This window comes from Cottoperca gobio, chromosome 20 (assembly GCF_900634415.1).
Source record: "Cottoperca gobio chromosome 20, fCotGob3.1, whole genome shotgun sequence".
Taxonomy (NCBI): Eukaryota; Metazoa; Chordata; class Actinopteri; order Perciformes; family Bovichtidae; genus Cottoperca; species Cottoperca gobio.
The window spans coordinates 4382760-4393778 of NC_041374.1; the positions used below are offsets into that span (position 1 = coordinate 4382760).

The window sequence follows — 11019 nt, forward strand, 5'->3', positions numbered from 1 at the left end:
TATATTTGAAGTAAGCTACCGAGTTTAAAACAGATACTTGGCTAAATGACAAAAATATAAAGATTCAAACAGCTTGGACGACATTTTGAATTAAAATTAACCGTTAGAATTTAAAAACGGGCACTCACGAGGTGATGTCCTCGCGGCTAATACGTAATCAAAACTTAATTTATCAGCCACCAATAGGCGCGAGGAAGTGGACAGGTGAGCTAAAGTTGACCTGCTTATTTCCCATGCTAAGCTAACTTCAGACAACTACAACAAGCTTTTAAATAAAACTCAGTGTCATTTAAATTTGAATTAACTTACTTGTAACATCGGATGTTCAAGCGAGTCCATGTGGTTGTCCAGAGGTGTTGCTGCTTTTGTTTTTGGAGTATTGTTGACGACCATTACACCATTTGATAAAAGCAAATGTTCAACAAAATCTCTGTGCTTGGACAGTGGCCCCAGCTGTGTCCACCATTAAAGATAAACCGCATTTTCTTTTTAATATTTCTGAATGAGTCACCGGTTCACAAGAAGAAAACGAGGCACCGCTGCTGCTAAACTGGCACCGCTAATCTTCAAGTTTGAGACAGGAGGTTTAAAGGAGGAGCTTGTGCGGAAGAGGTTTGTAAAGCAGTTTTTCTTCTAGTTCAGATGATGGTGATGATGATTTGTATTCTGGGATATGATAGCCTCTCTTCAGCATCACAGAGCCCTCCTACTGTACCCACACTGGCTGCTCCATGCGCCCTCATCCAACGCCAACACCTCTGCCTTCTCACAGCACAAAAGGATGTGCAGCTTCCAAGCACACAATATGAATATGATGCCTTTTTACATTAGAGTCACATACATAAATAAATATATATATATATATATATTTTAAAGCAACCATGAACAACAACAACATGCTGGAATAATATTGAATGTTTTATGTATTTGGTCACTTTAAATACATAAAGAAGCTGAATATGTACAGTATATGTGTGTATACATGACTATTTAAAGTATATATTTCACAATGATGATGATGAAATGTGTACTTTAACGTTATTGTTGAGCCTGATGGGTTTAAAGAGTTTTCGACTGCAGTCCATATGAATGAATGAATTAAAGTAGCTCTTCATCTACCTATTTTTTATTAAATTAATCAATTAATTGTTTAGTTTATGAAATGTAAAAAAAATAAAAATCCAAGGTGACATCTTCAAATGTGTTGTTTTGTCCGACCAGCAGTCAAACATCCAAATATATTCAATGTACAATGATATAAAACAGACACATCTTCACATTTGAAAAGCTGCTACCAGAAAATATTTGTAATTCTTTGCTCGATTGAGCAAGTGTAACGATTAATCAATTACCAAAATTGTTGCAGATACAGCTAATCGATTAATCAACTAATTGTTTCAGCTCTAAATTAAAGTGGGACTTTTGCTAAAACAGAATATTTTGCACCTGTTCAGGTGAGTCCTCCACAGAGGCGAGGGAACAGTACTGCATCCTCTTAGTGCCTCTCTGTCTGTCATGCAGTCTAATGGAACAGACACGTGGATGTTTACATGTTGTTTTGCCCTGTATTCAGCGCTATATCTACTGAAATGAGACAATTCAAACCAAATACTGCATCTGAAGTGAACCCCTTCCTCAGACAAGTCTAAAGTTTTGTTATTCATTATTGCCCTCTAGTGGTTTCGTGGGCATTTGCATTTTAAAGGGCCACTCCACTAGTTTTACAGTCAGTGTACTTAGACATTGCTAGTACAATTCGGCATGTGAAAACAGTCTTCTATGGCTGTGGGTGTTTACCAGGCACGGATGGTCTAATGAAAGAGGCCGTTGAGTTGCTTTATGGGAAATGTAGTATCCAGTGTTTCTGGGATCCTATACGGACTAAAAGTCAGGATACCTCAGCCTCTGCTGCTGTGATTTTGATCATTTAAAACAAGTGTGAATACGCAATAGCTGCGATCACGAACGGGCATTCATCCACGCATTCACACACACACACACACACACACACACACACACACACACACACACACACACAACCTCACCAATATTGACCTCAATGCCACATTTCAGCCTCCTGGGGCAAAAACTGTGGCCGGTCAAAGGGTGGGGAAATGTTTATGGACCAACAGAAGGAGGTATAGAGCTGCTGGTAAAAGTTCACTACTTTAAACTAGAGACTCAAGAGACACAATTGCTGCTTTTCATATATTATTTTACATTTAATTAAGAAAAATACTTTGTAAGTCAAGGTTTGTGACCACAACTAAAATGCTATGCTAGCAGTAACTATAAGTGGATCCCAGGTTTTGTGTGGTAACAATAACAGGTGGAAAGGATGCTTTTAAGTCAGCCCACTTTTACATTTCCTTTTGTTTGTCTCTCTCTCTTAGCATTTCCCATGTTCTGCTGCCCTGATGACCCCGCTGGCTGAACTCTTCTTCTGACAGGTCTCTGATGAGCAAGTGAGGATACTCAGAGCTCACACCAACATGGTCCAGATAAAAAGCCTTTCCTTCCTCCATCCTGGCAGCAGTTGCCTTGAAAAGACGCAAACATGCCAAAAAATGCCTCTTAGATGCAAAGACAAAAAAGAAAATTCACGCGCACACACACACGGCAGTAGTCCTGAAGCTTTCCTGGAAATGCCAATGGGGTTGGTATTTCCAAAATAACAGCAAAAATGCTAGAATAAGAGAAAAAGCAACGAGCTTCCTGCTATTGTTTGAACATTACTCGGGAAGTCACAATAAATGGTGTCAGCTTTTTCTGATGTGATAGCCAAATAATCTCATGACACTGTCAACACAACTGACTTTGCACTTTGATAGTAAGCTTGCATTGGAAAATTAACATAATCCCCCGTGCAAATTGTGCAATGAAACTAATCCCCAACACAAATAAAGCAAATGCTCGACAGCTGTTTGTTCAAAATTTGACAGAAATATGTTGATGCAGAGAGAACCAGAATGTAATCACAGCAAGCTGATTAAAAGCAGGAACATTTTCTCTTAAACCCACTCTCTTTCAATCTCACAATAAGTTGATTTACTGTGTCATTTATCTCATTGTACTGATGTATTCCTCGTATTCTCTTCTTCCTCCACCTCCTTCTGCAGGCCCACTCTGGCCGGTAAAGAGCGTGCGCGCTGTGTGGGCCGGATCGCTCCGGAGTTTCTGTCTTGAACAGCGAGCGTTAGTCATCCATGTTGGTGGATAAAGAGAACAAGTAGCTCAGGTGGGTGGAAGTGCCCTCATATTGGATCACAGAGAGGCCTCAAAAACAAAGAACAATGCCTCTGAGATGAGAAGCTGTAAGAGAGCACCATTTCTCTAAACGGGGCTTCAAAAATAAACGTATTTTAGGGCAGCTTATGTGTAACCAAGAGGTATTAGTCCACCTAATATAAGAGCTTCTCATTAAGCCAATTAGGTCTAGTTATAAGTTTAAGTTAAGGTTTTGTAATGGTAATAATTCCCGAGGAAGTTTCCTGAAAAGAACTTTATAAATTGGCACATGTGTTTTTTGTGAGTCCTTCAATTTGTGGAAGGGCAATACTAATCACCAGAGTGCCCATTATTAAACTGGAAGTGTACTAAATGGACACTTATCTCCATTTTTCTTACAAGTATTCCAAATGTCGCAGTTCTTGGCAAATCTTCAGAAATGACAAAACCTCTAATATAAAGGATTACCCGATTTGATATATAAAATCAGACATTGTTCAAAATCCTTCATGGACTTGATGACTTTTTAAATGACACATTGCCCTATCAGTATAAAGACACTGACATCAGCAGCATATAGACCAGTAGATTTACTTTATATTTTGCTTATAGTTAATCAAATTATTTGATTGTCTGAGGCCGTGTAGATATTTCACAGAAAAACAAAAATGCTAAATTCTACCTGAATCTGTCAAATAAGGTAATTATCAGAGTTTAAACTATTAAGTGTCCCTAACATACAAAAATAAATCATCAAGTATAAAAAAAAAAAAGAGATAATTCATACAGCTAACGCACATTTACCATCCAGTGCTGAGACTACAACATCCTGAAATACTAACATCCTGGTTGCACTCACTAAGACTTTCAAATAGAAAATAAAATAAAACCCTAGAAAACAAGTCAACATTTGTTTTTGGCTCAACCCTGTGCGAAGAGATACACGTCACCACTCACGTACACTGCATTTAGAATTTGAGTTTATGTTCAAAGAGTGCGAGGAGCAGAAGACAGGCCCAACCCATCAGCAGCCCGAGGTTCTGCAGGAGAAACAGGAGGCACGGTCTGTCTGTCTTCACTCGATTCATCTCTGGAAGCTGAAAGAAAAGACACAAATGTGTTTATAAATGAACTATTTAGTAACGATTGGTGAGAAAGGAGATTTTTCTTTTTTAAAGAAATACTGGCATTATTTAATATTTTTGCGATTGTTAAGAAAACCCAGGAAAAGACCAAAACCAATGATGTGGGAGTCCACCTCTTAATAAACTAGAATGGACCTCCGCCAAGGCTCGGATGGTCCAAATACCCGAGTTGGGAAGTCAGTCTTCCGACTTGGGTGTGCTTATGAGCTTTAAGTCGTAATGTGGAAACAACATGGACGCTGCAAAGAAGATGTGTCGTTGTCTTATTTTATTGCTCAGTGTTTGTGACAAAGGAAACAGATTAGGTGAGATTAAATGTGTCCCTTTTAGGCTATTATTGGCTTTTTCTCACTAGTTTTTATGCACTTTTGATTTTCAGGAGTTACAGTTAAAGTATTTTTGGGGTACAAGTACACCTGGTTTGGAATCAGTGCAGATGTATGTGGGGTCTACAGTGCTCAGGTCTATGACGAAGGAACATGGTCAGTGCAGCAGTGTGGCTCATTGGTGTGTTTTTAAAAGGCTGATTGAATAAACCATATGAGGATCAACTTATTATTGGTTTTGGTCTTTTCATGGGATTTGTTGACGACAACAAAAATATTTATCCTTTTTAATAAAACTCCTTTACCATTTCTACCAGTGACAAATAGAGGAAAATCCCAGCGGTAACGGCGAAGATCCACCGCTGCACTTCCATTTCTGAGGAAACAAACAGTCCGATGTAGAGGCCCATGAAGGCGGTCAGAGCGCTGAGAAAGTTCATTAGCACAGCAGTCTTCACTGAGAGTCCAGAGCTCAACAGCACCGCAAAGTCCCCTTTGAGACAGAAAGCAGAAAAGAAAAGATAAGCAGATTGTTTCCTGGCCTCACACATTAAAAAAAAGTGAGCAACCGTGACCTCTCACCCATCTCGTGCGGGATCTCGTGACACAGGATGGCCACGGTGGTCGCCATGCCAGTCTCGGATGAAGAGGAGAAGGCCGCTCCGACAACCAGGCCATCGGCAAAGTTATGGAGGCTGTCTCCCACGATTATCATCACAGCCAGCAGAGGAACCCCTTGTCCTGGGAACACAAAAGGGAGTCTGTAAAGCTCATCCTCAGACCGTGACAATCGCTCTGTTATGCCAGGCGACTAATTACAAAGTACATCACATTCAGCTCATTTTGAAGGAGCTTACTCGGATGTGAAGGGCTCCTCGTGTCTACGTGTTCGGGAGATACTTCTGTGCAATCCAAGTCATCCACCGGGCCCTGCAGGATACAGAGGATTATTTTGAGGGATTTGATTTCAATTTGAGAAAATAAGAATTCACCAAAACAAGATATTGTTATGTAACAAGCACGGTTGGAAATAGGTCCCCTTTCCACGTGAGTCTCTGTGTCCACAATGTTCTAGTTCAAGTATGTATTCAACACAAGCATGAAGTGCTTTGTGAATGATTCAATACTTCTCATTCTCCAACATCCTACGTCCTGCCCTGTTCCTTCACTCCCTCCCACGCCACGCTTCATGGCCTGTTATATAAAAGCAGCGCAGGACAATTGATTTAAGTGAACATCAGTCAGTTTGTTTAAATGTGAACATGGATTCAATGGATTCATTCTATCCTTGATGTACAGTAGATGAGGGTTGGGCCATCCATGTCACATCCATTGTATTTCTAATATCTGGTGTTATGCTGTTGTATATGTGAGCAAACATAAACTTGTGTAATTGGCTGGTTGTGGTGCTATCAACAGTGCCCTCTAGCAGAACGCCATTGTTCATAACAAGTGCATCAGTGCTTTCTTGATGCTTGGCTTGGAGGAGTAGTGTGGGAGTGAAGCATCATTGGGGCGAATGAAAATATATTGACTTTAATAACTCAGCAAACACAATATTCAACCAATGTTTTAACGTACTAGTAGCCGCTACCTCGTCTGCTTCATGTTTTTTTTGGGAGCAAAGGAAGCTTTGTTGCGCAAAGTAGGAATCAAGATAAGTGACAATATAATAATATCTTTGTGAGTAGGAGGAAAATAAACTTCAAAATTACAGACATGTTTGAAATGGTGTTAAACATTAAATGAACCATTTGGAACAGGGTACTATCACACACACAAAAGCCTTCTTTATATTTTTGTTTCTCTCTTCTAGTCACTTGATATGTGGCACTGTTGTGTTGCTAAATAACAGGGATGCTGACGGGAATCAGATTTATTGTGCCAAGAACAATATTTAAAAAGAAAAAGCATAGTGGTTCAGTCCTGGTAGTGATGACTCACCAGCTGTATGGTGGAGATGGACTTGCCCCTCTGTGACTGGCCATTGCAGTTGAGCTCTAAGGGAAGGTCACTGTGACCCTGCGGACAAAGGAAAGTCATGAAACCACTGTTGCTCAACAATCAGCTCTGCAAAAGTTCAGACGAGGCACAAAGTTGCCTGTTCCTGGAAAACTCAAGACAGTCAGCACATGTGCCGTCAGTATCTGTGTCATTAAATTGATAAAAGCTGCACAAATCCAAACTCTTACATGACCATGAGAGGGAACAAATAAGGAAAAGATTCTTTCCATGAGGAAAAAGCTGTAGATCCCTGCGATCACGCCCAGAATCCTCCACAGATACTCCTTTCCTTCTGTATAGTGTTCGTCATCATGACTGTGAGTGTCATCATGGAGGCCAAGGATCTCCAAAGGAGACAGAGAGGAAAACAATTAGACATTTACTCCAACAGAGTTTCTTTATACACGTGTGACGCTTGACTGTGTCCTATACCTGCGGTATGAGGTGCAGGAGTGCATCTCCTGAGAGGGTTCCCACCGCCAGGCCCACAAACAGCTGCAGGATGAGTGTGTAGGTTTCCTGGCAGGAGTTGAAGAAGATCAGGCAGATACCGAACATGGAGCCCAACGTGATGAGCAGGACGGCAGCCGTGCTGTAGCCGTACTCTGCAGGGGGGGGGGGGACCGTTTAGACACATTATTTCCCTCTCATAATATTCTTCCTGATCCTAACACAAAATAAAAGGAAGGGAAACGCCACTGAAGGTCTTACAAAGACTACATTTTTTATCTTTTTGTAAGTATTTGTAGCTTTTATTGGGGATGACCATGCGCTTTTCGAGTAATAAACCAAAGAACATTGCTCGCTTTTCATAGAAAAAGGACTATTTAGGCCACTAACTTATACAAGTAATTCATAACCAATGTCTTGCATGCTTTCCTGCAGTAGTATGTGGCTCTCTTTCCCAGAATGATGGTAAACCTTCAATCGATGACTGAAAACTAAAGTATTTAAAGGAAAAGGTCCTCCTCAATTCAGTAAAAAAAGTCATTGATTTAGCTGCAAAGTTGTTGTCAAATAATGTATTTATTAGTGAGTGTAGGCCGATGAGGTAAAGTGTCTTACTCTCGAGTGCAGTGGGCAGCGAGCCTCTTCTTTTTTCCTCTGCAGACTCGCAGGCATTGCCTAGCAACTGCTGAATGATGGCTGGGCACATTTGACTGAAGTGCTCCTTGGAAATTGGCAGGTGATGGTTCAGAGCAAAAATATCCACCAGCTGATTGGCGGAAAAACATACCTGATTATATATAAAGAAAGAGACACATTTTGTGGATGAGTAGGAGGCACTTCAAATCAAGCCTCACAGTAACTGCACGCATCTTCTTGTTATTCTCTGTGCATACAATTCTCTTTTAAACGAAATTAAACATTCGCCTCACCTGTGCCCAGTCTCTGCTCGTTGCAATTTCATGGTTGCAACCATCCAGTGGAGGCCCGCCCCCTTTCTGTGAGCTCCGCCTCTTCTTGTTGTGAGAGTGTGTCGCTGCTTCCCGTCCTACTCCCAGCTGATGAAGCAACTCCTCCAAATCTAAGCAAATCACTGTGTCATGATACTGTGATTCAACCAAACGAATCAGTGTACGTTTGGGACAAAATATACCTTTTTGAGATTATTATAGATTATTTATAGCTTGTTTCAGATGCCCCCAGTGGCAGAACAGATTAAATAACACAGAAAGAGAATAAGATTAAATTGCAGTGTTTGTGGTCAGTGAGTCCTTATACCAGCGGAGGCCCACATAACCTTAAATAAAAAAGCAAATGTCATGAAGTTAAATGTGCATATAAAAGCCAACTGTGCTCTTGAACGTACCTATCATCTGCAGGTTACTTGTGCGATTTAGGGATTGAAAGATATAGTCGGTAAAGAAAGCAGGAGACGGGAGTTTCCTCAGTCTGAAACAGTGGCCCTGCAGGATATGGCTGATGATGGCTGCAGCCAGTTTGGGCACAGAAGACCCATTAGCACCTGGATTTTCTTGCACGTCAACTTCTTCAAGGAGGCGAGCGACATCAATACACTGTGGAAGCAAAAGGTGAAATTATCATATCCGATGGTCGAGACGGGATAGATCTCTCAGATATAAATTCCTTACTTGCAACTCAGATGAGGCGTCTCGATCGGAGGGGTGCTGGTTGATGAGCTGCAGAATACTTTCTGTTTCTCTGGATGATAGGAAGCGGTTGTCCTCAGCCGGGTGTAGATTGGTGAGGGCCATAATGTAGAACTGATAGTTCCCAAAGGAGGAGGAGGAGGAGGAGGAGGACGGGGAAAGAGATGCAGCATTTGACACACACAGGTCTTGCAAGTTAATTATGTAGTACAGCAGAACAGTGGAGATCCGCTGGAAGTCCTTCTCAGTGAGGTAAGCCTTCCCGTCATCCTCTAGCACAGAGAGAGCTACCTCTGGTGTCAGGCACTGTAACAAGATCAGGAAAAGAAAGAAGAATAAATCATTTTAGGCTGATTTTAAGGACAGAAACTTGTAAAAATACCAGGTCATGTAAGTATTGAGTGTTAGAGGAGTCTGCTTGATAAGAGGCCTGTTTCCCCCTGCATACCCTGTACTTCTCAGACAAATGGTAGCCAATTAGGCCCACACACAAATATAGAAGGTTAAGAGAGTGGGCGAAGCACTATGCTTTGTTAGAGAGAGCGGACATTTTAGCAAGCAATGAAGAAAGTTTCTCTCTTAATTTTTTGACACACACAATCCTATTGTCAATCAACCCGCCTGCACAGACGTGAGGTACTTCTAACTCCACTCCACTGTAGAGTTTGTTATGTTGAACTGAAGGATATCTAAAGCCACTCAGCATGAATGCCTCACAGAGGTCAAGGACTTAAGCCTCCACATTCACTCACATTCCAGCCGTAACAAGCATGTTTTGTAGAATAAGCAGGCAGGAATGGGATCAATACATAATAAGTATTTTGCATATGGATGTAAAAGTTGCTGGACAACAACAGTAAGGAAGGTGAAGGTCTTACCTTGCTGCAGACATCCTGAGAGGAGCCGGTCCGCTCTGCGCAGTGCACCTCCTGGAGGAGCTTGGCGATCAGGATACCGGTGTGGTTCTTTTGCAGCTGTGGCTCTTTGTCGGTATCCAGGGGCAGATCCAAGGCCCGGAGAGTCTCCTGCAGGTACTTCTGCCCTCTCACCTCCAGCAGACAAAGAAACAGCAGCAAAGTGGGAGCACTGCCCCTGAAGTGCATGTTCCTTCCAAGGCTGTCCGACAAGAAGTTGATTGAGACAAACAGGCAAAAACTGAGAGAGAAATTTGAATCAAGGTGACCGAGAGGAGAGAGCTGAAAGCTTCCAGAAAAGAAGAGCTGTGAGACGTGTTAAAAATAGGCCCGGCTGATCTGGCGGAGGACAGGACGGTGGGCACCCTTCAGCTGAACCAGACCTACAGTGGCGAACGGTCAGCCAAAACCTGGGCCCCTCAGTCCACAACAAAAGGATTAGTGCAGGCAAGTGAGAGAGCACAGGGGCAGGGAGCAGGGGGCATGGAGAGGGAGACGGGAGAGAAAATAATTGGTGCTGAGGAAAGGAAAAGCTATTATTAACACAAAGCAAGAGATCCACATCTAAAACAAAATAGTTCTCCACAGAAGTCACGCTGAACCTCTTCAGTTAGTAGCTGACTACAAAGTCTGTCATAAAGGTCTAAATACTGAACCAGTGTCCCTTATTAGTAACGTGAGTTCTTCAAGAACAAGACGGGAGCTGGTACGAGTGAGCCCCCCCTCACACACACACACACACACACACACACACACACATACTCATTTAAGCACTGGTAACGTTCTCTATGATCTCTGAGTCATCAAAGATCTAACATGCCAAGCTCTTCTCACAAAATGCTTTCCAGCATACTCCCACACTGTACACCCTGTAGCACCCTGCGGGTCACGCCGACCGAGCAATAAGAGGACTAAAGCTACAGTAATACCTGAGATAGAATAGATAAAAAAGCCTACCGGAGGAAATCGTTCTACCCTCTGCTCCTCTCAGCTGCTGTACGGTTTGTTTTCCTCCTCCAGTGGGATAAACAGAAGAATTCTTGGGCATTGGTGCTGCTGTTAAAACCCTCTTACGAGAAGTAAGAGTTGAGTAAGCTCCTGAGGATTAGCTGCCACAGTCTCAGAGGGCTGCGGTTTCCATGGAGAACACTGCCTCATTTTCAACATTAGGTAATGGGGGTGGCCAGCCGCTGGTAGGGGGGGTTGAATGGCTGATGCCTGACAGAGTAATACTGAAGAGAACATTTGAAATTGAGCTCAAATAATTTTGAAATTTGAAAGGAGATTT

At 42.1% G+C, this 11019-nt stretch overlaps 2 protein-coding genes and 1 long non-coding RNA gene across 5 annotated transcripts in view; 1 reads left to right on the top strand and 2 right to left on the bottom strand.

Moving 5' to 3' along the window:
- cacnb2a (calcium channel, voltage-dependent, beta 2a) overlaps window positions 1–762 on the bottom strand; it is a 50387-nt gene extending 49625 nt beyond the window's left edge. The window contains 1 exon segment of the mRNA XM_029457422.1: window positions 310–762. Within this exon segment, the coding sequence (XP_029313282.1) occupies window positions 310–393 (84 nt within the window). The 5' untranslated portion in view covers window positions 394–762.
- LOC115025311 (uncharacterized) lies at window positions 520–3874 on the top strand. The gene is made up of 3 exons (XR_003834195.1): window positions 520–612; window positions 2394–2465; window positions 3120–3874. It is a non-coding gene; the product is annotated as an uncharacterized LOC115025311 (long non-coding RNA).
- On the bottom strand, window positions 3804–10909 carry LOC115025304 (zinc transporter ZIP12-like). Of its 3 annotated transcripts, XM_029457423.1 has the most exons (13): window positions 10689–10909; window positions 9696–9933; window positions 8800–9123; window positions 8517–8724; window positions 8083–8231; window positions 7769–7940; window positions 7136–7308; window positions 6892–7047; window positions 6644–6721; window positions 5557–5629; window positions 5282–5440; window positions 5005–5192; window positions 3804–4325 (listed from the first exon to the last, which is right to left on the bottom strand). In XM_029457423.1, exons 2-13 carry the CDS (start codon window positions 9918–9920, stop codon window positions 4197–4199), a joined length of 2034 nt encoding a protein of 677 aa, XP_029313283.1. In that variant the 5' UTR covers window positions 9921–9933; window positions 10689–10909; the 3' UTR covers window positions 3804–4196. The 3 variants fall into 3 exon arrangements, with proteins under 3 accessions (XP_029313283.1, XP_029313284.1, XP_029313285.1); XM_029457424.1 differs by lacking the exon at window positions 10689–10909 and having other exon boundaries at window positions 9696–10642; XM_029457425.1 differs by lacking the exons at window positions 7769–7940; window positions 8083–8231; window positions 8517–8724; ... (1 more) ...; window positions 9696–9933; window positions 10689–10909 and having other exon boundaries at window positions 6892–7018; window positions 7136–7302.
- Between the last annotated feature and the right edge of the window lie 110 nt (window positions 10910–11019).

Bases quoted from the DNA above. Each gene is read 5' to 3' on its own strand.
- LOC115025304 (XM_029457423.1), bottom strand. From the start codon at position 9,920: ATGCACTTCAGGGGCAGTGCTCCCACTTTGCTGCTGTTTCTTTGTCTG. The intron at 7,941-8,082 runs GTGAGGCGAATG...ATATATAATCAG, and splicing joins CGAGCAGAGACTGGGCACAG to GTATGTTTTTCCGCCAATCA. The intron at 5,630-6,643 runs GTGAGTCATCAC...TGTATCCTGCAG, and splicing joins CCATCTCCACCATACAGCTG to GGCCCGGTGGATGACTTGGA.